The 27,197-nt window shown below is 37.7% G+C and overlaps 1 protein-coding gene across 1 annotated transcript; it reads left to right on the forward strand.

Moving 5' to 3' along the window:
• LOC149956103 (uncharacterized) lies at nt 1-26,526 on the forward strand. Its single transcript, XM_090166761.1, has 4 exons — nt 1-139; nt 13,651-13,810; nt 16,332-16,453; nt 26,363-26,526. The coding sequence occupies exons 1-4, from the start codon at nt 70-72 to the stop codon at nt 26,524-26,526; spliced, it is 516 nt and encodes a 171-aa protein (XP_090022887.1). The 5' UTR covers nt 1-69.
• The last annotated feature ends 671 nt before the right edge of the window (nt 26,527-27,197 follow it).

The following is a 27,197-nucleotide window of genomic DNA, read 5'->3' on the forward strand; positions in this document are numbered from 1 at the left end:
CGAGGAGGGACATCAGTTATAATTTGATAGGTGTCCGAACTGAGTTTGTCTGTTGCCGCTTTGTGCAAAATGTTTATCTCGTCTTATAAGTCTTTGGCGATATGGATTCTTGTGGTGGCATTGTTTCTCAATGAATTTGGTGAGTTAAACGTTTAGATGTATTTAAAAAGTAATGAAACCTTTTCAAAGTTAATGAAAAATGAAATGCTATTGGTTTTGCGGTATTTTAAAACGTCTTACCAAAACAAAGCGTCCACTTGTATCATAAAGGACCATTGAAATTTGCAATCCCCATTCCCACGAATCCGGGGCTGTAGGATTTCTTAACTATTGCTCCAAAATTTAGGTGTTTCTATGATAAAAGTATAGTCGTTATTGACCTATGGTAATCGACGTGTATGAAATGTATCTTTGTAATTATTGAAATAATATTAATAAATTTTGTTAAAATAACGTTTATTAAAAAAATTATTTAGATCTAGATCTACTAGGTTTAAATAATTTTTAATTAAACTATTGAATAACCAAGAAATTTCTTTTAAATTGTCTGAATAACTGTTTCGTTTATTGATTTCAAACATAACTTGAACAATATTTTATTCTTGCATTTCCGAGAGAAATTTGATAACGAGATTAGAAAATAAAAATTATTGCTTTTTTCACAATGATACTGCTTAAAGGAAACTCTTTCAAAACTGACAAAATGTTATTATAATTTAATTATTATACGACTAACGTGAAAATAGTTTGGGTTTTGAATTTAAACTAAGACAAATATTTTGTATAGCATTTGGTATGTAATAGTTGATTTAAACAAAACTGAAACCGGTGGACTAGGTTAAAAATCTAAATTTTTTTATTCAATCGATTGATTATTTTAGAAACATTTTCAATTTAATGTGTATTTATTTTCCAACATGATGATTTTGGTCGAGAGCCAAGACCCTGATATTTAGAAACAGGAGCGTATTTCTGATTACGCCGTACAATTAACGCACCTACTACAAACATTCATTATTGCGTACTATAATATTTATATCCGCCCAGATGACGTGTGCAATACCGGAGGGTCCGACATTTGTAAATATTCTGTACGAGATTTTGAAACTCAGAATTATCTCAGAAATCAGAAACTGATTTTGAGATTTCAAAGCACGATTTTCGTGTTGATTTCGGTTTTTTTAGGCTCATTTTGAAATTTCAAAGCACGATTTTCGTATTGATTACTGTTTTTTTAGGCTCAATTTGAGATTTCAAAGCACGATTTTCGTGTTGATTTCTGGTTTATTGGCTGATTTTGAGATTTTGTAACTGATTTTCGCCCAATTTCAGTATTTTTAAGCTGATTTAAAGATTTTTAAAATTGTTTTATCAGGAGTGTACGATATTTGAACGAATGTCGGACCCCTCATAATACCCTTTAAATTTAATTATAGATTGGGTAGCTTAACCAACATCCATGGCATGTGGACTCTCGAGTATGTGCATTAGGCAATATTGTGTGTGTTTGTAGGTACATATAGGAAAAAATAAAAATCTACCTCAGCATCCCATCTCGACCTTTAGGTTTCCGTGGCATTGGAATTTCTAAGGTACTTTTCCTTGGGCTATTAAATCATAAAATGACGAGAAATGTGGGGGGTGATGGCGAAAAAACCGGGAACACGTTAAGCAATTTTCTATTTCATTTCACCAAACCAGCTCAAAAAAATTAAAATTACATTTAAGCTTGTCTGTCTTAAATTATCGAAGTATATTTTATTCGGGATATTCACACTGTTGTCTTGTGAGAGTAAGTGCGAAAAAAAGAGATTTAAGACCAATCAATGTTAATTATTCTACAAATTATATTTCGTAACTTAAGACTTCTATGGGTTAAAGAGTTCTTTGACTTGAAAAATTGCCAATTATTATTAGCTTCCTGAAATCCGTTTTTTTAAAAGTGTCTTTTAAAAAATTTTTAGTCAAGTATCCATTTATCAAAATTAACAAATATCGCGTCTTAAAGTATTTGGGATTTTCAAACGATATAATTTTATAGTTACTAAAAAATAGCTCTCTCTGTAACCTAGAATGTAGATTTTACTACTCGTTCCAACAAACATAACTATTTTAACTTAATGGATAACTTTCAAAATATCAGAAAAAGCCATTTTCACTGCGTTTCACCGTGAAATATTTCGTCACATTCAACCCCAGAAGTCAGTTTGGCAAACAATTGCATGATACGTCGTAAGTTGTGAAGTTCTTTTGAATTCACTAGAATAGAAACTCTTGCTCTGTTAAAGGCACTGGGTTCTTTAGAGACTAATGATGGTACACGTACGTGCACAGTTTTAGATATCTAACTCTATTTGCTTTGATCTTTACTCCTGTTGATACTTAATCTGTTAATTACCTACTGGAGTAGATACTTGTACCGCTAAATGCTTACTCCGGTAGATACCTTTCTCGATAAATGCTTACTCCGGTAGATATATTTACCATTAAATGTTTACTTCAGAAGATACTTGTACCGTTAAACGCTTACTCCAGTAGATACTTGTGGCACTGGGTGAAAAACTCGGAACAACTCCTTCTGCGTTGAGTTTGCAAGTTCTCTTCCCACAGGCTTAAGGGATTTTCCCTCGAGCTCATAGGTTTCCCCTTCTATAAAAACTTGTTGAGGTTAACGGTAATAGTTAGTGTAGGGAGCTGTTGGCTCGATCGCGTGGCATGCAGGGCTTGCCACCACCCTCCTACGTATTGTAACCCGGCCACCTTAATTAATGGATTTAAAATTCGCTTGATGACTTAGGCCTAATGTGGTGCCTTGGGTTGATTAAAAAACACTTTCACTGTTAAATGCTTACTCCAGTAGATTGTTGTACCGTTAAATACTTGCTCCAGTAGATTATTGTATCGTTATATTTTCTACTTGGTAATGCGGAATATTTATGAACACCCTACTTCTGGATAAAAGATTAGGTAGTTACTTCTCACACTTACAATGCTGTTAATTGTAAAACAGGACAGACGAAGTTATGATGAAGGGGATTAGAGTCACAACTGATAGATAATAGCATATTTGTCGATATAAATAATACTAGCGAGATAAAACCAAGTGAGTTTTATTACGAACGGAGAGCAACTGAGAATATAAACATATAACCACCTTCGCTTTATATAGCAAAAGAACGAGAGTTAAAAAAAACAATCTATATTATACGGAGCGCTTGTCTATTATTATAAGGAGCGCTTGGTACATTGGTCGTCGTCGTCCGAGCTTTCAGGAATGTTTGCTTAGTCTGTCACGAAGCCAAAGGCGGGGCGGCGAGGAAAAAGCGACCCGCGGAACAGGGGGAAACCGAGACTGCCTTTGGCTTCGTTACTGAGGTGGTTCGACTATCTATTTTCTCAAAATCTGTCGCCCCTGAGAGCTGGGCCGTGTTTGTCCCAACCCGCAATACACCCGAAATTTTCACTCTCTCCGCCGCGAATTTCGGAGGGGGGGGGGGAGGTCGTTGGAGGTAGTTTCAGAAGGCCTGTGAGTTTCGGAAACGGGGAGGTGGAAGGCGGAGTCGGGGGGTTTCAGGGTCGTTCCGATTTGAAAGTCCCGTGGCCCTCTCGGCGTATGTTAGTTCCGTGGCCTTTATGCATCAGCCATTGGATACAGGGGGTTTAAAGGGGTACAGGGGGGTTTGGGAAAAGGGTACCACGAAAATTCTCGCATTGAAAAGGGGAGATGGGTACCACGGTAAATATCACATGGGAAAAGCGGAGAGGGGTACCACGGTAATTATCACATGGGCAAAAGGGGGAGGAAGGGCCTTACTGGGGTGGTTCTACTATGGGGAAAAGGGTACCACGGTAATTATCACAAGGGAAAAAGGGCTAGGTGGGTAACACGGTAATTATCACATGGGAAAAGGGGGAGGTGGGTACCACGGTAATTATTACATGACAAAAAAGGGGAGGAACGATAATTATCACATGGGAAATTATCACAAGGGAAAAAGGGGGAGGTGGGTACCACGGTAATTATTACATGACAAAAAAGGGGAGGAACGGTAATTATCACATGGGAAATTATCACAAGGGAAAAAGGGGGAGGTGGGTACCACGGTAATTATTACATGACAAAAAAGGGGAGGAACGGTAATTATTACATGACAAAAAAGGGGAGGAACGGTAATTATCACATGGGAAATTATCACAAGGGAAAAAGGGGGAGGTGGGTACCACGGTAATTATTACATGACAAAAAAGGGGAGGAACGGTAATTATCACATGGGAAATTATCACAAGGGAAAAAGGGGGAGGTGGGTACCACGGTAATTATTACATGACAAAAAAGGGGAGGAACGGTAATTATCACATGGGAAATTATCACAAGGGAAAAAGGGGGAGGTGGGTACCACGGTAATTATTTCATGACAAAAAAGGGGAGGAACGGTAATTATCACATGGGAAATTATCACAAGGGAAAAAGGGGGAGGTGGGTACCACGGTAATTATTACATGACAAAAAAGGGGAGGAACGGTAATTGTAACATGGGAAATTATCACAAGGGAAAAAGGGGGAGGTGGGTACCACGGTAATTATTACATGACAAAAAAGGGGAGGAACGGTAATTATCACATGGGAAATTATCACAAGGGAAAAAGGGGGAGGTGGGTACCACGGTAATTATTACATGACAAAAAAGGGGAGGAACGGTAATTATCACATGGGAAATTATCACAAGGGAAAAAGGGGGAGGTGGGTACCACGATAATTATTACATGACAAAAAAGGGGAGGAACGGTAATTATCACACGGGAAATTATCACAAGGGAAAAAGGGGGAGGTGGGTACCACGGTAATTATTACATGACAAAAAAGGGGAGGAACGGTAATTATCACATGGGAAATTATCACAAGGGAAAAAGGGGGAGGTGGGTAAAAAGGTAATTATTACATGACAAAAAAGGGGAGGAACGGTAATTATCACATGGGAAACTATCACAAGGGAAAAAGGGGGAGGTGGGTACCACGGTAATTATTACATGACAAAAAAGGGGAGGAACGGTAATTATCACATGGGAAATTATCACAAGGGAAAAAGGGGGAGGTGGGTACCACGGTAATTATTACATGACAAAAAAGGGGAGGAACGGTAATTATCACATGGGAAATTATCACAAGGGAAAAAGGGGGAGGTGGGTACCACGGTAATTATTACATGACAAAAAAGGGGAGGAACGGTAATTATCACATGGGAAATTATCACAAGGGAAAAAGGGGGAGGTGGGTACCACGGTAATTATTACATGACAAAAAAGGGGAGGAACGGTAATTATCACATGGGAAATTATCACAAGGGAAAAAGGGGGAGGTGGGTACCACGGTAATTATTACATGACAAAAAAGGGGAGGAACGGTAATTATCACATGGGAAATTATCACAAGGGAAAAAGGGGGAGGTGGGTACCACGGTAATTATTTCATGACAAAAAAGGGGAGGAACGGTAATTATCACATGGGAAATTATCACAAGGGAAAAAGGGGGAGGTGGGTACCACGGTAATTATTACATGACAAAAAAGGGGAGGAACGGTAATTATCACATGGGAAATTATCACAAGGGAAAAAGGGGGAGGTGCTTACCACGGTAATTATTACATGACAAAAAAGGGGAGGAACGGTAATTATCACATGGGAAATTATCACAAGGGAAAAAGGGGGAGGTGGGTACCACGGTAATTATTTCATGACAAAAAAGGGGAGAAACGGTAATTATCACATGGGAAATTATCACAAGGGAAAAAGGGGGAGGTGGGTACCACGGTAATTATTACATGACAAAAAAGGGGAGGAACGGTAATTATCACATGGGAAATTATCACAAGGGAAAAAGGGGGAGGTGGGTACCACGGTAATTATTACATGACAAAAAAGGGGAGGAACGGTAATTATCACATGGGAAATTATCACAAGGGAAAAAGGGGGAGGTGGGTACCACGGTAATTATTTCATGACAAAAAAGGGGAGAAACGGTAATTATCACATGGGAAATTATCACAAGGGAAAAAGGGGGAGGTGGGTACCACGGTAATTATTACATGACAAAAAAGGGGAGGAACGGTAATAATCACATGGGGAAAAGGGGGGGAAGGGCTTACTGGGGGTACCCCGTTAATTATCACATGGGGAAAAGGGGAGGTGGCCTTACTGCGGTGATTCGACTATGGGAAAAAGGAGGAGGGTGCCTTACTGTGGCAGTGTGTCTCGAAACACACAACTAGCTGAGGGCTAGTATATACATAAAGTACAGTTAGCGGGTTAAGATTACTCGATACCTACAGGGCAGATATAAGATGAACAGATAGACGAAGAACTATTCCAACAACATCACCACAATTAGATGGACATCCGCTGACCTTCGTAATATTTCGTCTATTATATATTAATGTCTGATTCGGCTATGACATAAGTATAGTTCAAGTAAAAGACCAGTATTGATTATTTGGTCGATGATAAAAACGCTTTCATATTAACATTCTTTGATTTCTTACTATATGAAGAAAAAAGATCTGTATGGTTTATATATTCCAGAAGATTAAATCAACAAAATCGACGTTTAATCCGACTCTTACCAAACACAATATTTTTGAGTTTTATATCGCTTCCGGAAATGTGTATTGTGTTGTGTCGGGTGGTTTCTCGTATCATGCATGTTCGTGTATGAATTGTGTTTTTGTGTTTAGTTTGTACTGGGTAAATATTCTGCAACTTCTTCTGGTTATTGACTTTTGAGACGGATCGATTGCTGAGGGTTACGCAAACGTCTCAACGTCCAAATAACAGGGTTTCCACCAAATGTTTACGGTTTACGTCTTATTGTCATTTAGCGATAGTACCGAGTGGGATTCGAACCCAAGCTCTCCTTCATGAAATTAGTAAGGTCAAATCTTGTTTTAGCGCGGTCGACAAAGATAAGAGGGTTAACGGGTAGAACCCCTGGGGGTTCTACGTAGTTAGTTTTTGGTCTATCGGTATTTACTTTTCAAGTGTAATGTGCCATTTATGAAAACAGTTTCTAGTTGTATACAACGATCTCTTATGCCTTTTCGTGTTGCTTACCTTACTCGTAACTTTGTAATTTATTTTACGTGTTTTAAATGTTTGATAAATTTTCATTAATGTGGGGGATTGACTAATTTGCTGAATTCTGGACGTCTGGACCGCTGAATTTGGAAGGATTCCTCCTACATAAAAGCTACTATCTTATAAACGGTCTGGACCAAATTGACTAATTTGCTGAAGTGCTGAATTTCGGGACCGGAAAATTTTACTTTATTTTCGAATAGTTTCTTTAATTTTCAAACCATCTGGTTAAAATTGACTCCAGTCTCCACTTTTTGATTTGGTCTCCGATCTCCAGTCCTCCAGCCTCCACTGGAAGATTTGGTTTCCGGTCTCCAGTCTTCCAGCTTCCACTGGAAGATATAGTCCCCGGTCTCCAGTCCCCCAGCCTCCAATGGAAGATTTAGTCTCAGGTCTCCAGATCTCTACCAGAAAGTTTGGTCTCCAGTCTCCATTCTTCCAGTCTCCATTCTTCCATTCCTCCTTTCTTCACTGCAAGATCTGGTTTCCAATCACAAGGGGTCCGGTGGAGTATGTATTTTGAGTTTTAACTCTATTCTGATGAGATGGTTTGTAGGACTAATCCATTCGTTACAGCCCGGCGACGGCGGAGAATGCTCGAAATCAGAATATTCTACCCTCGGTAAACCTAAAGTGAACTGTTCCACCCTCGTTTTTAGTTCCACATCGAGATATATATATCGAAGTGGGAATATTGCTATGGACGGATTGTCGTTAAGTGTTTGTTGTTGTTTGTTTGTCGTGGAAACAGCGTTGCCAATCGTGCGATAACTATCGTATTTGTACGATATTTAGGGCTCAAATACGATGTACGAAAGTGGTCGACTATCGTACGCAAAACCTACGATAATTTGAAATTTTCAAATAATCGTACGCAAAACGTACGATAGTTTGAAATTTTCAAATAAAATAATTTATTCGTTAAAAAACCTGATACTATTGAAATCTAGATTCCGCCAAAACCAATTAGAAAGCTGATTTATACCGAATAAATCAGCTTTCTAATTATAAATGTAAATTATTTATTTTCCCTACTTTTCGTCTAACCTCACTACTGTGTTTCATATCCGAAAGATATTTTTGGACTAAAATATGCAGTCAAGGTTCAACCCAAACGCGGGCGAGGTTTTTTAACTATTTTTTTTTATCTTTTAAAATTCCCACTCACCGCTCGGGTGGATGCATGCTCAGAAAACACTTAGAAATCTGGAAATTGTTCGCCTCGGCCGAGCCTTTTAAAGCGTACGATAAATTTAGCAAAAAAACGATAATTTCGATCCCCTGGTACGATAATCACTTCTTAAAAGGTTGGCAACGCTGCAGGGAAAACAACGACACGGTAGATGGAACTGGGAAAATTAATTTACATAAATTTTATTATTGGAGTCGCTGGGATTCGAACCCAGATAGTTGCTGGCCGCGTAACCTCCAAAAACCAACGCTTCTACCATGCGAGCCACGGCGTCCTCTAAGAAATACATGCGACGCGGGGGGATCTGACTAGTTAAGTTGTCGCAATTGACGTTCCTTTTTCGTATATTTACGGCGTTTAAAGTCAAGTGAACCTCAAACTTCATCTCCCCACCCAACCCAGTGGATTTGCACGAAGGGTGACACGGGCGTGGCGGGAAGTTTGAATTACAGTGTGGCGCTACACAACTTTTGCCGATGGCCAGTTTTTGGTCTGTCAGGTAAACAAGGGCATAATTTCGACCCCCCCTTAAATTGCAATACGTTAAAGTCAACTCTTTAACTTAGGATGGTACTTTTTAAATCGAACGATAGAACGCGACCAACTCAATTAAAGGGAGAGTTACCGAAAAAAAACAGTTGGTCTCATTCGATAGAACTTTTTGACGCGCAGGCAGTGCCGTTAGTTTCCGCACCCTCCGACCAGCCCCCTTAAAGGGAGAGTGACCGAAAAAAACAGTTGGTCTCATTCGATAGAACTCTTTGACGCGCACGCAGTGCCGTTAGTTTCCGCACCCTCCGACCAGCCCCCTTAAAGGGAGAGTGACCAAAAAAAACAGTTGGTCTCATTCGATAGAACTCTTTGACGCGCACGCAGTGCCGTTAGTTTCTGCACCCTCCGACCAACCCCCATAAAGGGAGTGATCGAAAAAACCAGTGAATAAATTCATTTTTTTATGAATTTGCGAATTAACATGACTTTTGGTGCATAAACTACCCAAATGTTGGATATAAATTTCCTTAAATAAACCCATTTGAATCCCAGCTTAAAAATGTCTTTAATCATATTTCCACTAATTTCAATAATTTAAAAGAATTATGTTCGTCGTGTTTGGCTTACCTATTTCACCTTTGATACTTTCCGTCTATCTAACGATAGGAAATCACATGGCCGCCACAGCTTTTGTATTGGTTAATTTGGTTTGCCCACCCGGGTATCCTGAGGGTGGGCGGTGGCCACTCTTTAACATAGGATGGTAAATTATATATCAAATGATAGGAACTCACATGGCCTCAACAGCTTTTGTATTGGTTTGCCCACCCGGGTATCCTGAGGGTGGGCGGTGGCCACTCTTTAACATAGGATGGTAAATTATATATCAAACGATAGGAAATCACATGACCTCAACAGCTTTTGTATTGGTTAATTTGGTTTGCCTACTCGGGTATCCTGAGGGTGGGCGGTGGCCACTCTTTAACATAGGATGGTAAATTATATATCAAATGATAGGAACTCACATGGCCTCAACAGCTTTTGTATTGGTTTGCCCACCCGGGTATCCTGAGGGTGGGCGGTGGCCACTCTTTAACATAGGATGGTAAATTATATATCAAACGATAGGAAATCACATGACCTCAACAGCTTTTGTATTGGTTAATTTGGTTTGCCTACTCGGGTATCCTGAGGGTGGGCGGTGGCCACTCTTTAACATAGGATGGTAAATTATATATCAAATGATAGGAACTCACATGGCCTCAACAGCTTTTGTATTGGTTTGCCCACCCGGGTATCCTGAGGGTGGGCGGTGGCCACTCTTTAACATAGGATGGTAAATTATATATCAAACGATAGGAAATCACATGACCTCAACAGCTTTTGTATTGGTTAATTTGGTTTGCCTACTCGGGTATCCTGAGGGTGGGCGGTGGCCACTCTTTAACATAGGATGGTAAATTATATATCAAATGATAGGAACTCACATGGCCTCAACAGCTTTTGTATTGGTTTGCCCACCCGGGTATCCTGAGGGTGGGCGGTGGCCACTCTTTAACATAGGATGGTAAATTATATATCAAACGATAGGAAATCACATGACCTCAACAGCTTTTGTATTGGTTAATTTGGTTTGCCTACTCGGGTATCCTGAGGGTGGGCGGTGGCCACTCTTTAACATAGGATGGTAAATTATATATCAAATGATAGGAACTCACATGGCCTCAACAGCTTTTGTATTGGTTTGCCCACCCGGGTATCCTGAGGGTGGGCGGTGGCCACTCTTTAACATAGGATGGTAAATTATATATCAAACGATAGGAAATCACATGACCTCAACAGCTTTTGTATTGGTTAATTTGGTTTGCCTACTCGGGTATCCTGAGGGTGGGCGGTGGCCACTCTTTAACATAGGATGGTAAATTATATATCAAATGATAGGAACTCACATGGCCTCAACAGCTTTTGTATTGGTTTGCCCACCCGGGTATCCTGAGGGTGGGCGGTGGCCACTCTTTAACATAGGATGGTAAATTATATATCAAACGATAGGAAATCACATGACCTCAATAGCTTTTGTATTGCTTTGCCCACCCGGGTCTCCTGATGGTGGGCGGTATCCACTCTTTAACTTACGGTGGCAATTTATACAGGGTGTTAACTAAAAAATGGACCAGGGTGAATATCTCAAAATGTGTTTTAGCTACGATTTTGAAATTTTAGGTTGTTATAGAGCGCTCAGGGGGTCAACCAACTATGAAAATGTCAATGACCTTGAGCCATGTCTTCTAGGTCATTCGAAAATTAACTTGAGAACCGTAAGAGTTACGAAGTTGGTTCCAATTAGACAGTTGTTCCCCGTCACATTTTATGGTTAACTATCTTTGACTCGATCAGATTTGCGAAATAGGAAGTGGAGAAATGTTAGGCCAAAAACAAGACGGTCGTTAAGTTGATAACGTGTAGAAGATGAGTTTTCAAACTAAAGACCCTCAACCACGATGATTTTGTCTAACAAATTTCAGTACTCTAACAAGAGTACTTTTAAAGTTATCAGTTGAACATCGTCTTTAACACGTTATCAACTTAACGGCCTTCTTGATTTTGGCCTAACATTGCTCAACTTCCTATTTCGCAAATCAGATCGAGTCAAAGCTAGTTAACCATAAAATGTGACGGGGAACAACTTTCTAATTGGAAGAAACTTCGTAGCTCTTACGGTTCTCAAGTTAATTTTCGAATGACCTTGAAGACATTGTTCAAGGTCATTGACATTTTCATAGTTGGTTGACCCCCTGAGCGCTCTATAACAAACAAAAATTTCAAAATCGTAGCTAAAACACATTTTGAGATATTCACCCTGGTCCATTTTTTAGTTAACACCCTGTATATCAAACGATAAGAAATCACGTAGCCTCAACAGCTTTTGTATTAGTTTGCCTACCTGTGTCATCTAAGGGTGTATAGGTTTGTCCACTCTGTTACACTGATATGGAACTAATATTACGGCCTGGGCTGACTTGTTACCCTTAAGGTCACTAGATTAAATTGTTGCTCTATTATTCCAAAGTATACGAGATGAAACCTACACGTTATAACTTATAAGGTGGCCCATTTTTGCTAGTGGCGTCACTTCCATTGCTTATTGTAACATTCGAAACCTACATTTATTGGAATTAACGGAAGTGGAAAATAATTAGTAAGTTAATAATACTACGACAAAAGTATTTATCTAGGACATGAAAATCATACGTGTACCTTCGTTTGCTGGAGACCGAATAAATTTTTCATTTTACACGCATTTCCTGCAAAAACCGTGGATGTATAATGTTAAATGGAAAATAAACTTTTGAATATGTACCAATTTAAAAAAAAAAACATTTTCCTTATCTATTTATTTAAAAAGTAACTATGACGACGTATTGAGCCCCGCATTATTGTTCCGTTCCAAATGTGACTTAGAAAACTGGCGGGAGCCTGCGCAGGTATATGTATCAAGGATCCAAGCTACTAGAGTTCGACTTTTGTGGCTTTTTTCGTAGACGTATCTTATAAACTGATATTATTTACATCGACGTACGTTGAAGCTACGGCAAAATTTAGCTCATCTTCCCTTTAAGTTTGATACTTAGTTGGTTGTCGTCTGTCTTTGTGTATATTAAACTTGTACTACTCAACCAATATTCCAAAGAGAGAAGAGATTTTAAATATTTGATAAGATAACCAACTCTTCGAAACTATTCTCGTTATGAAAGCTTGAGCCTCGGCGCCGAGGAATGCCAATACTAAAATTTTCAACCTCGCTTGTAGCGACTATGGAACAGAGTTAAGACTGCTTTCGGAATATAACGGCCCAAAAGCAATTAAAAGATCCAAATTAGCTTAAATTCTCCAAAATTAATTTTTTTAAGCAAGCCTTTGCAAACTTTTTATCCAATAACCAGATCTCGTTGCAAAACCTTTATTCCATCTTCTTATTTTCGGGATTGTCACTTTTACAGTTCAAGTAAACAAAAGGGTCGACCGGTGATTTACACAGAGACATAATTCGTTATCTTATAATTCCAGGATCTGAGGTTGTCTGATCGATATAAACCGAACGATTTATTTATATGTATAATATAAAGTGATAAAAATACGATGTTTTGCTATCAGCGCTAACTTGAGAAAGAAGGGATCCATTTTAAAATTAAAATTAAAACATTAGGAAAAAGTTTGTCATTTTACCAATCTTTAAACTTAAGAAATATGTTTATAATAAAGGCTAGACCGCCCGCGAACTCCCGCCTTGTGATATGTTCAGAGTTCGTAGTTGTGCGAAATTAATAATTATTAGCATTTTTTATTTCAGTAAAACAATGCACAAATTTTCTCTTTAATTAATAAATTCACTTGTAAAAGGCACAGCCCTAACAAGTCAACAGTAACCGAACCTATAATCATAATTATCAGCCACAAATACAAACCCTATTGTTAGGTGGGTAATCCCTATTGACTTTCCATGGATCGGTTGACCTAGAAACTAGAGTTCACAAGCTTTCGCCACACAAATAAAGGCCCCAATAATTTCACCTCGTGGAAATTTCATAGAGACACTATCGCTAATTATGTCGATGCCAACAACTAACTTCATTTCGGCTAAATCAATTAATTTTGTAACTAAAATTTTTAATTTTCTGTAGTATATATACAGACTTATATATATATAAGTTTATGAAATATAGAGAGAAACAAATTTCAAATTTCCACCAGTGCCCGATGGCTACGCCAGTTTAAAGTGCTTTGACCATGGGTATATTTCGGTCGATGGTTAAACTAATAATGTTTGATTTGAAAGACGAAGCATCGGGAAATAGAAGGAGGAGGAGGAGGAGGTGCAGAGGATATCGAAGGTGCTACAGGGTTTCGAGAAGAGCAATCAAACAATTACCAACACCACAAAGAAAACAATTTGAGGAAAAAGCTGGCATCGATCAGTCCAAGGATGTTATTGTGAAGTAAGGGTTCCTTTTTCGAGTCTTAAATCTGATTCATTAGACTGGCTTTTTTCCCCGAACTCATCTGGTTTCAATTTCCATAAAAAACTTTCTTAGGTAAATGGTAATAGTAAGTGTTTGGAGCTTTTGTTTCGTAGGGTTTGCCACCATCGTCCTACCCAATTTAACCCAGCCCTAGGAAATTCGCTTCACAAGTCACTAGTTGACTTAAGCCTCTATGGTTCCTTGGGTATTAGCTTAGCTTAGTTTAGCTGTAAATGGTTTTGTGACACAGATTTTTGGAATCGCTTCTTGGACTCATGGCTAAGAATAAAGTGAGGAATCTTGATATCCAGTAAGCATAGTTTAACTTTTGGAGTCAATTGGCTTAGATCAAATTTAAATGTATGTTTCACTTTAGTACTAACGAAACGCCGTAAGCCATAACCGCTCGATTTGAAAGAATCAACTACTGATGATCGGTGTGCCATCTTTATTTACTAAAGAAAATTAACATCATTTATATGTAGTATGTGGTTTTATAAACACATCCATATATTTCCGAAATTTTCTTAAATAATTATTAGGTATTCTCCTATTTTTTTACAATATCACATGTCCGATAAAATAGCTAATAGCTTCCCATTTGTGGCTTTGTTTTCCATTGCCAATGGTTTTCATGAAATCCGAGATACAAATTTTGCTTTTCTCAATCATAAAAGAACCCGTTTACAAAAGTAAGGGTCAAAAAGGACCGATAGAAAATATAACCTAGAAAACAAATTAAGAGCCATTTTTAGCTAAAAAGAACCAAGGAGATGAGAGTAAATTTGGTGTCTTAAAATTTTGGGAGCTTATATTACCAAAGAAAGCATGAGCTTAAAGTTTATTTAATTAAATACCGACCTATGCTATTCGGTATCTCAGTTGACGAATCGGCCTATGCTGATTCGGGCATTGCCTTGAATTAAACAGTGCAGATTTTCGTTGAAATGAGGGTAAGGGGAAATGCACCATCCCAAACAAAGAACTGGGCGGTAAAAAAAAATTAATAAGCGCTTAAATAAATCATCCTCAAATGAAATCGTCAAGAAGTAATATTTCCGAGAACCAGGACCTGCAAGGTATTGTATTTGCCAAGCCTTAATCCGTCAAAAAAAAACACCTGGTTAAAAGAGAACGAATGCCGCTGATTTAAGTGAAGAAAATTTCCATTATTTTAACAAGCACTATATAAACCGTAACTTGCAGGTCCTGGTTCTCGGAAAAATTACTTTTTGGCGATTTTCTGGGGGAATGATTTATTAAGCGTCTATTGCCCATTACAACTTTTTCCTTGTTTAAAAGTTTAAACCTAAGAAATTTAATCATGCAATGTACACTTAACCGCACGTAAATATAAAGATGCATTTGAACAAAAATGCTTATTTCATTTTTATGTATTTTTACTTTTAGAAAAGATTCTCAGTCCAAAAGCTTTTATCAAAGTTTTAAATGTAGTATCGGTTTGCCTAAAATAATGACAAGCATATAGAAAGTGCAAAAAAGCTAAATTGATTTTTACTTATACAATAGATGGGAAACAATTTTTGCTAAATTAAATGTATTATTTTTCTCATGTAATGCTTTATTTAAATCAAAAATTTGATGGCTGGATTGCCATCTATATTAAGTAAAGCTAATTGATTAATATAACATTGAGATTATTATTATATATAGACCCATATTTTATCCTATATTAAATTATCAATTTATGAATTCCTTTAAATGTTTAGATATTTCATTTATCGACTACAATACTTGCCGAATGTGTTTGTCGTTTCCTTTTGTTAAAACGCAATCATCAAACAACGAAGAGAAAAAACGAATATATCCGCCTATATAAACTCTCCCTCTACACCTTAGCAGTCCGTTTACAGGTATTCAATGGGTGCTCTGACTTTGGCAATGATGTCAATTGAAACGAAATTTATTGAAATTTTCCCTTTTTTCCCTTATATTTAATTGCTTTGGATAAATTGTTCATGCTTAAAGAGTACATAGGAGCCATGATAACTGCGTAGTGACAATTACGAAACGAATAAGAAATTTGAAAATTACTTTGGTAGGCGAAAGGTTAGAAGCACATTTGCAGAACTGAGAAGTAACAAAAAGGTCTTGCTGACGTTAACGATGACTATTTCGGGTTCCGGCATAGAAACCCCGTTAACATGTTCAGCGGTTGGCCTACCACCAGGGTATTTGTGCTCCACTAAGTTTATTTTAAGGGGGACAGGCAGAATAAAACCTAGGCCTTTAAATGGATTAAATAGCTGCTCTCAAAAATTATGTCTATTACAGTGCATTCGTCGTCACATACGTAGCTTAATTGACATTACTTGAGCATAGAAAGTAGATGGAAATAACTAACATTTTATACATTTATTTCCTTCGTCAGAGCTAACTATGAACGTAAAGTTAAAAGCACTGATCTCCAATTAAATCTTTTTATGTCAGACCAATGAAATATACCAGTAAGCATTAAAAAGTCTTTATTTTGCAGATGCGATAAAATTGATAGCACTAAAGAGAGTACCAAAGCCTACGGTGATATTACTAATATATTGACTGGTCTTCTCGAAGAATTACCAATGCTGAACAACATTTTAAACATCCTCCCTCAATGTATAGTTCTACCTTTAAATATTTTAAACACAAGCAAAACTACTAAAGAATCGAAAAAATCGAAAAAATCGTAAATATTTTAATAAAACCTTTAATATTATTAGTTTCTGCACCATATAGAAATAATAAAAATTTCTTGGAATTTGAATAGAATTTTTAAAAAAAAATGTATTTCACTTTTCATTGAAAGAAAATAAATTAACGTTCCTTGCAATCAAGTTCATTTTATTACCAACTTTAACATACACGACTAAAATTATTTAAATTTGAAGTACTTCGATTACATTGCGAGTGATACGTACCACTCTTTAAATATTTTAGAAGGTAACATCTTTGAGCTTAAGAAAACTATTCCTCTTAGGTAACCAAGGGTTTTTTTCGAGGGGTCGTACACTGGCCAAAATCCCGTACACACAAAACAAAATCAGTCCGAAAGAACTTACGAAATCGCGAAATCACTCCCGAAATCGCGAAATCAACGAAATCAATCCCAAAATTGCAAAATCAATCCCGAAATCGCGAAATCAGTCATAATATCGTGGAACCAATCCCGAAATCGCGAAATCAGTCACAATATCGTGGAATCAATCCCGAAATCGCGAAATCAGTCATAATATCGTGGAATCAATCCCGAAATCGCGAAATCAGTCATAATATCGTGGAATTAATCCCGAAATCGCGAAATCAGTCACATTTTGTGGAATAAATCACGAAATCGCGAAATCAGTCATAATATCGTCGAATCAATCCCGAAATCGCGAAATCAGTCATAATATCGTCGAATCAATCCCGAAATCGCGAAATCAGTCATAATATCGTGGAATCAATCCCGAAATCGCGAAATCAGTCATAATATCGTGGAATTAATCCCGAAATCGCGAAATCAGTCACATTTTGTGGAATAAATCCCGAAATCGCGAAATCAGTCATAATATCGTGGAACCAATCCCGAAATCGCGAAATCAGTCACAATATTGTGGAATCAATCCCGAAATCGCGAAATCAGTCACAATATCGTGGAATCAATCCCGAAATCGCGAAATCAGTCATAATATCGTGGAATCAATCCCGAAATCGCGAAATCAGTCATAATATCGTGGAATCAATCCCGAAATCGTGAAATCAGTCATAATATCGTGGAATCAATCCCGAAATCGCGAAATCAGTCATAATATCGTGGAATTAATCCCGAATCGCGAAATCAGTCACATTTTGTGGAATAAATCCCGAAATCGCGAAATCAGTCATAATATCGTGGAACCAATCCCGAAATCGCGAAATCAGTCACAATATTGTGGAATCAATCCCGAAATCGCGAAATCAGTCACAATATCGTGGAATCAATCCCGAAATCGCGAAATCAGTCATAATATCGTGGAATCAATCCCGAAATCGCGAAATCAGTCATAATATCGTGGAATTAATCCCGAAATCGCGAAATCAGTCACATTTTGTGGAATAAATCCCGAAATCGCGAAATCAGTCATAATATCGTCGAATCAATCCCGAAATCGCGAAATCAGTCATAATATCGTGGAATCAATCCCGAAATCGCGAAATCAGTCATAATATCGTGGAATTAATCACGAAATCGCGAAATCAGTCACATTTTGTGGAATAAATCCCGAAATCGCGAAATCAGTCATAATATCGTGGAACCAATCCCGAAATCGCGAAATCAGTCACAATATTGTGGAATCAATCCCGAAATCGCGAAATCAGTCACAATATCGTGGAATCAATCCCGAAATCGCGAAATCAGTCATAATATCGTGGAATCAATCCCGAAATTGCGAAATCAGTCATAATATCGTGGAATTAATCCCGAAATCGCGAAATCAGTCACAATATCGTGGAATCAATCCCGAAATCGCGAAATCAGTCATAATATCGTGGAATCAATCCCGAAATCGCGAAATCAGTCATAATATCGTGGAATCAATCCCGAAATCGCGAAATCAGTCATAATATCGTGGAATTAATCCCGAAATCGCGAAATCAGTCACATTTTGTGGAATAAATCCCGAAATCGCGAAATCAGTCATAATATCGTGGAACCAATCCCGAAATCGCGAAATCAGTCACAATATTGTGGAATCAATCCCGAAATCGCGAAATCAGTCACAATATCGTGGAATCAATCCCGAAATCGCGAAATCAGTCATAATATCGTGGAATCAATCCCGAAATCGCGAAATCAGTCATAATATCGTGGAATCAATCCCGAAATCGCGAAATCAGTCATAATATCGTGGAATTAATCCCGAAATCGCGAAATCAGTCACATTTTGTGGAATAAATCCCGAAATCGCGAAATCAGTCATAATATCGTCGAATCAATCCCGAAATCGCGAAATCAGTCATAATATCGTCGAATCAATCCCGAAATCGCGAAATCAGTCATAATATCGTGGAATCAATCCCGAAATCGCGAAATCAGTCATAATATCGTGGAATTAATCCCGAAATCGCGAAATCAGTCACATTTTGTGGAATAAATCCCGAAATCGCGAAATCAGTCATAATATCGTGGAACCAATCCCGAAATCGCGAAATCAGTCACAATATTGTGGAATCAATCCCGAAATCGCGAAATCAGTCACAATATCGTGGAATCAATCCCGAAATCGCGAAATCAGTCATAATATCGTGGAATCAATCCCGAAATCGCGAAATCAGTCATAATATCGTGGAATCAATCCCGAAATCGCGAAATCAGTCATAATATCGTGGAATCAATCCCGAAATCGCGAAATCAGTCATAATATCGTGGAATTAATCCCGAAATCGCGAAATCAGTCACATTTTGTGGAATAAATCCCGAAATCGCGAAATCAGTCATAATATCGTGGAACCAATCCCGAAATCGCGAAATCAGTCACAATATTGTGGAATCAATCCCGAAATCGCGAAATCAGTCACAATATCGTGGAATCAATCCCGAAATCGCGAAATCAGTCATAATATCGTGGAATCAATCCCGAAATCGCGAAATCAGTCATAATATCGTGGAATTAATCCCGAAATCGCGAAATCAGTCACATTTTGTGGAATAAATCCCGAAATCGCGAAATCAGTCATAATATCGTGGAACCAATCCCGAAATCGCGAAATCAGTCACAATATTGTGGAATCAATCCCGAAATCGCGAAATCAGTCACAATATCGTGGAATCAATCCCGAAATCGCGAAATCAGTCATAATATCGTGGAATCAATCCCGAAATCGCGAAATCAGTCATAATATCGTGGAATTAATCCCGAAATCGCGAAATCAGTCACATTTTGTGGAATAAATCCCGAAATCGCGAAATCAGTCATAATATCGTCGAATCAATCCCGAAATCGCGAAATCAGTCATAATATCGTGGAATCAATCCCGAAATCGCGAAATCAGTCATAATATCGTGGAATTAATCCCGAAATCGCGAAATCAGTCACATTTTGTGGAATAAATCCCGAAATCGCGAAATCAGTCATAATATCGTGGAATCAATCCCGAAATCGCGAAATCAGTCACAATATTGTGGAATCAATCCCGAAATCGCGAAATCAGTCACAATATCGTGGAATCAATCCCGAAATCGCGAAATCAGTCATAATATCGTGGAATCAATCCCGAAATCGCCAAATCAGTCATAATATCGTGGAATTAATCCCGAAATCGCGAAATCAGTCACAATATCGTGGAATCAATCCCGAAATCGCGAAATCAGTCATAATATCGTGGAATCAATCCCGAAATCGCGAAATCAGTCATAATATCGTGGAATCAATCCCGAAATCGCGAAATCAGTCATAATATCGTGGAATTAATCCGGAAATCGCGAAATCAGTCACATTTTGTGGAATAAATCCCGAAATCGCGAAATCAGTCATAATATCGTGGAACCAATCCCGAAATCGCGAAATCAGTCACAATATTGTGGAATCAATCCCGAAATCGCGAAATCAGTCACAATATCGTGGAATCAATCCCGAAATCGCGAAATCAGTCATAATATCGTGGAATCAATCCCGAAATCGCGAAATCAGTCATAATATCGTGGAATTAATCCCGAAATCGCGAAATCAGTCACATTTTGTGGAATAAATCCCGAAATCGCGAAATCAGTCTCGGCGTACGTTAGTCCCGTGGCCTTTATACATCAGCCATTGGATACAGGGGGTTTATAGGGGTACAGAGGGGTTTGGTACTACAGCGAGTACCACGGAAATTCTCGCACTGGAAAGGGGAAGGGGAATACTACGGAAATTCTCGCACGGAGAAAAGGGGGAGAGGGTACCACGGTAATTATCACATGGGAAAAAGGGGGAGGAAGGGCCTTACTGGGGTGGTTTTACTATGGGTAAAAGAGCACCACGGTAATTATCACATGGGAAAAGGGGGGAGGTGGTTACCACGGTAATTATCACATGGAAAAAAGGGAAGGGGTACCCCGGTAATTATCACATGGGAAAAAAGGGGAGGAAGGACCTTACTGCGGTGGTTCGACTATGGGGTAAAGGGTACCACGGAAATTCTCGCATTGGAAAGGGGGAGGGGAGTACTACGGAAATTATATTTAATACAGATGCTTTTTAAGATCAAAATGGTGCTCGGAAATGAATTCTAAATAAGTAAATTACGAACTAAGTTAAGTTATAATACTTTTGAAACTAGAGGGCCTTTCATCTCACCTTTCATAAACCCAGAAAAGCTCGCGATACAAAGCATAAAATTGCTATAATATTCAAAAAGCTTCGTGGTATTAAATTCGATAACAAAGCTCTAGAAATCTTTAAATCACTCCAGAAATCGTGAAATCACTCGGTAAATCACGTAATTTCTCCCCAAAATCGCGAAATCGCTATTGAAATCGCGAAATCACTCCAGAAATCGCCAAATCACTCTCGAAATCGCCAAATAACTTTCAACATTTCCATCGATTTCAAGAATTCCGAAATCAGTTTAAAATCGCGAAATCAATTCGAAATCAAGAAATCTCTCCGCGATTTCGAAATCCCGTACACTATTTTGGTAAGTGTCCGACCCCTCGGTTTTTCCATTTTTTTTTTAAAAAGCAAAGCATCAAAAATAATCAAATAATTTACAGATTATAAATCGCTAAAGTCTTGACATAATTGATTAAAAAGTATTTTATTCTGAAGAATTATTATTTTATTTCAATCAAAATTAGTTGTAGAAAATGTATACACTCTTTTTAGAACCATTTACAGGGCGCCGCCATTATCGTACAGGCAACCGATGAGCAAACGCTCTACCGCAGAAATTTCATCCCCCCAAAACAGGTTTTTTCATCACCCTCCCCGTAGACTGTAATGTAATGGCGGTCGATTTGGGAGGCGCGTATAAGAGTGTATTTATGAAAGCTATTTGTTATATTTTAGCTTACTAGGAATTATTTATTTTTAATAAAAATATTAATTTCAATTACTATAAGAAGTAGAGAAATGTATGTTTATAACCAGGTTGGAGTTACCGAAAGAAACCAACTTTAATCGATCAGTGGCGTAGCGAGGTGGGCAGCCGCCCTAGGCACCGATGACTTGGTGGGCGCCAAAGTATTAAAATTGATATGTTAAATTATATATTAAACTCATTATTGTTCAATCTTGAAAAGTACACCTTTTTAAAATAAAACCAAACAATGTTTTTTCCAGATACCAATCTATATAAGGATTTTTTCAGTTCCATGTATATATTGCTGCTAGATATTCAGATATTATTGTTAACAACTGAAGACGACGCGTCTTGCCTGTCAAAATGTATTACTAAATTTTTCTTTTCTTATTTTTTAAATTAATTTAGCTTGACATTTATATTGCTTAAATTCAAGCGGTAGAAATTTGGAGAAATTATTATATCAGGGCCTAATAAGATATTTTTTGATTTTTTACCAATTTCTTTTTGAGCAAACTACACAATGAAGTAAGGTTTAGGTTGGTTTTCAAATGACTTTTTATCCATGTTTACTGTGTTAGTTTTGTTTTTGTATGAGCCTTGTGAGTATAAAATTTCAAAATATGATATAAAAGTTTATTATTTTTTCCTAAATTATACCGGTTTTGAACACTGTTTAAATATTTTTCAAATCTTTCATTTTCGCGGGAATCGGAGAGACAAGATTTGATATCACATTTTCTGGACAAAGATTCCACCTTGAAAGGGCTTATTTGTCTACTTAGAGGTATCATTATCTTACGCAAAAACTTAAAGGTTACATTTAAGAAAGACGTACTTTGCCGCAATACACGCTTCTATCTCTCGCGTCCCCCAAAACGGGCGAAAAGCGGGGGGAAATGGGGCTTGGTGCGCTGACGTCAAAAATTGGAATTTTAGGATACATTATACTGTAAGCTTCACGAAAAAATAGGTTTTTATTTTTATTAAATGTAACCTTTAACTTAAGTTGTACGGGTATGAGGTCTTTACAAAATGTAAGGTTTTTTTAAGTCACTGAAAAGAGCAAGATCGAACACGACGCCGATTTCCCCTCAAGATCGTCTAAGTCTCGGTAGACGCGGTATTTAGTTACCTCAGTGACCGACTGGTGGCGCTGCTCCGTCAGCCAAGCAAACCGTTCTATGATTGGCTTAATTCAAATATTATCGTTATTTGGTCTCCTGGGTAGGGCTGTGTCAGAATTTATAGCCCGGTGCACCTAGTAACAGAGACCATACCCTACTTCTGTGGAAAGCCGATCAAATGCCGATTTGCACTGCCCAAAGCTAAAAATGCCAAATCCCTATATTTACTCCTATTACTCAGCATTTGGATTTAAATTATTAACATTTCCATGAATAAGGATTTTTAATTATTTATAAATCATATATTTTCTATGAAATAGAAAATCACGATAATATTTCACGCGTTATCTCGAAACGAACTTTGGTAAAAGTCATAATTGTAGATAGATGGCGATAGCGTTCCCATCGTCGTACCATAATTTGTAGGGGTGTGCAAAATATTCGTTCAGACCAAATAATTCGATCGAATACCAAATCGAATATTCGATTCGTCAAATCAAATAGCGCTTGGAAAAGTTCGCGAATAATCGAATTTTTTGATCAAATAGTCGAATATTCGAAAAGATAGGGAAAAAGTATTAGGTATTTTCAAATAGTTTGCAAACTGGTCGAATAACCGCGGGTCTTTTTCTAATTTGTTGAAGTTCAAGGCCATCCCAGGAGAGCATAGAGAAATTTCCGAACTAGTCCTTATTTCTAGCACCTCTCTTTAGGCCGCAGCGCCAAGGATCATATAAAGAGTAGCTTCCACGTCCATTACCCATACCGTTTATATTAAAACTTCTTAACGAAAGTAAGAAGCTGTTTATTCTAGCGCTTATTGGCTAGATTACTCGCGTGTTCTCTTTTGTTATGGAATTTTCTAGAATAGCAAAGTAAAACTAAAATTGAGTCTAAAACGTAAACCAAGTCCAAAACAAAACCAAAAACCGGGAGGAAAGTTGAAGTAAGTAACTTTAGGGATTTTTCTGTTTAGAATTTTTGAGTTAACTAAATTAATAATTATTGATTTAAAATTAATATAAATGCAATTTTTTAATTTGTAACAAAAGATCTGCTCCCTCACGTTTTAAATATATTTAAAAACTTGAAATTTTAATTAAGTGTTTGCAAACTATGAAGTATGTAGCATGTCCTTTGATTTTAATTGTAGTTAGTAGTTACTAAAGGTTAAAAGTCGCTAGAAGACTTGGTCCTGGAGTGGTACCTAGGATATTAGCCTAGTTAATTATTATTATTATTATTTTGCCATGGTACCCAATTAAAATATGTATGATAATTGATAAGTTGATATGCACTATATTTTTGTAGGTTACGATTAACTCATTTTGATCAAATCGAAAAAATTGTTCGAAGGAAGGTTGAAAATAAAGACATTTTGTAAAACTATTAGAATTAATTTGAATGGTAAGTTAGAGTTTACCACAGTGGCGTATTATAAAATTCTGGGCCCGCCTGCAGCCTAAGACAATGGACCCCCTTCAGTGTTTTTTATTAAGAGCCTTAGAGAAGGCTAAGTAAAATTAAAAATTTAAAAGACCATCTTTTAGGACGGGCCCGTCATTATACCACTGATTTACCAAGTTCGCCCAGGGAACTTTGTTCTAGGCTATACTATATTTGGTTTAATATTTTACTATTTTCAAGTAAAACGAACAGTGATTTCAATTACTTTTTTTTTGACAAATATGCAAACTATTTGGCTATTCGAAAACCAAATACGTCGAATAATTTGATATTCGAAATACAATTTGGTATTTGATCAGTTAACTGGTCTATATTTTTGCCCTAAAAATATTCGACCAAATTATTTGACGTTATAAATATTCGATTTGGTATTTGCCGTGCTTTGAAAAAATTATTTTATATTCGATTCGATCCCCAAAAAATGGTATTTGCACACCTCTAATAATTTGTTTGTTAACAGCTCGCAGCTCTCTCGTGTTGCATATCGGTCTTGGAACATTTCCCTTTTTCGGCCAAGACGAGCGAGATATATATCGTCAAACATGTAACATTCGATTTAAATAAAACTTTATGAAATAAGTTAATCAAATAATAGATCACACTTTGAAAAATCATGTGAAAAACATTAGTGGCCTAGCAAGCTAAGTACTTTACTCCTAAGATGTGTTTTATACCGGATGCTTCTAGCTAGGAGTAACAAACACAAGGAGAACGCAGCTAACCTTTAAACACCCTAACGCAGTCTTGCTTACAAATTTCATTGTACGAGCCTTTACGCTGAGCGTTTTAAAAATGCACGACTGTTGGCGGGCTGCCTTCTCCTTGTGTCTGTTGCTCCTAGCTTCTCGTAACTCTATCAATAATTTCAGGTCGTTTTCTTTAGGTGAAACTGACCCGAAAATTAATCCAAATCTTTTGAATGGTAAATTTGTGTTTTATCATTTAATTAGCTCAATTCTATTAATTTTTTCGACTTTTTTCAGAATATCTATCAATGAACAAAACTTTTGTATTTACATTTATATTGAATATTGAATACGCATCGCATGTTGAGACTAAAGGTGCAAGATTCATTGTAATCGGCAAAGCTGTTCAAAAGTTAAAAACCAGATAATTATATAATATTTGTGCTTTGAAGGAAAATCTTTGAAACGGCGAAATAATATTGTTTGCCATAGAAGCAAATTAAAATTTATGAGCAAGAAACTAAAAAAAATAAATAAGTTACTTCAAAAATTGTCCCAAAAGTACTTAGTTTTCGAGATATACAGGGCTTCGAAAAGATAAAACTCAAAACCATGAAATAAACAGGAATAAATGTAATAATAATTATCATCTACTTGCATTTAAAATGTCCTTAATCTCGTTATATATTTAACCACTGGAATCCTTATTTTAAAGCTAATCTTGGTCTCTAATATTAAATAAGTAAAAATACTATTATCTCATGTATACGTTTTTTTTTTTTGTTTGGTTGGCGGGACTCCCGTCGACCACCCGCCAACAAGACCCCAACAAAAGCGTCATTTTCCGAGGCTGCCACCACAAGGTCGTGGGGGTGCCCGGACATCTCGCTTGGAAACGAAAACTAAAAGTAACCCCGAGATCCCCCACAACCCCGAGCGAACTTTCCCAAGTCAGACAACGTCATCCGTACCATCACAGGACACGAGTCTTAGGTGCACCAATGATCCACATAGAAAATGAGGTCATCATTTGTTTTTATTTCAACTCCACCCCACAATCCCCGGAACAAAACCAAAAGACAGAGCCGCAAAAGGTCAGAATTATAATGGTCGGACCAAGAAACCATGTCGCCAAGAACCTAAAAGAATGCGCGATAAGTCACGCCCGAATCTTCAATAACCCTCGCGCCATTTCGTGAACGAAATAATCGTCGCGAATTATCCAGATGACAATCATCCAGAGCATTCCCACCCGAAGATCATAATCCAAGCAGCCATGAATCCACGGAGAGTAATGTCTTCACCATCCTCATACAGCTTGATGGACACCGATTACTCGGCAATTCCGAGTGAAGAAAACCAGATGAAAGAGGCCAATTCCCTCGCCTAACCAGATGTCTTGGGCCGAAACACGAAGTACCTTCGCCAACTTGTAAGAAGTTTGTCGTCGTCGCAAGGGACATCCGTACCGTAATCCGGCTCGCTAGTTACCGTCATCCGGGCATCCGTGCCGTAAAACGAGACGCATAGGCAGTTCGGAACTGTCACCGCGAAACAAGAAGTCCCCGTCAAACCCCTCCAAGAAAACGCACGTGCTTGTGTCTTTCGTAATCTGGAACACCGTAAGCCGAAGAGCAACCACGAAGATAACCAAGTGATGAGTAGAAATTTACCATAAATCCCCCCCGCCCCCTCTTGTAGAGTACCCAGGGTCAAAATCTGAAATAGCCAGTGAAACGTAGAGAAGAATTCTCAGAAAGAAAGTTTAAGCCCCCGTTACAGTTCGGAGAAAGGTCAAAGACAGGTCCCCTTGAGATCGAGAGCTCATTCGTTTTCGTATTTTTATACCTTTGGGATTACCATTTTCGTTCGTTTTTCCCATCGCTATTGCCATTTGAAGTTTCTGGTTTTTGTTTCAAAGAGTTAATTATCATTAGTTTTAATTGAAGTGTTTTTTATTTAATGTTAGTGTCCATATTGTTTGGCCTCGCTTAATTCGAACCTAAAAATGCCCGAACTCATGAATACTGGAACGGATCCAATGGAAGATCGTAAGATACA

The sequence above is a fragment of the Leiobunum rupestre genome, chromosome 2, assembly GCF_980474605.1.
Source record: "Leiobunum rupestre chromosome 2, qqLeiRupe1.1.hap1, whole genome shotgun sequence".
NCBI lineage: Eukaryota > Metazoa > Arthropoda > Arachnida > Opiliones > Sclerosomatidae > Leiobunum > Leiobunum rupestre.

Coding starts and splice junctions, on each gene's coding strand:
- LOC149956103 (XM_090166761.1), top strand. CDS start 70: ATGTTTATCTCGTCTTATAAGTCTTTGGCGATATGGATTCTTGTGGTG. Junction 140..13,650: donor ATTGTTTCTCAATGAATTTG/GTGAGTTAAACG, acceptor TTGATTTGAAAG/ACGAAGCATCGGGAAATAGA. Junction 13,811..16,331: donor TCCAAGGATGTTATTGTGAA/GTAAGGGTTCCT, acceptor TTTATTTTGCAG/ATGCGATAAAATTGATAGCA.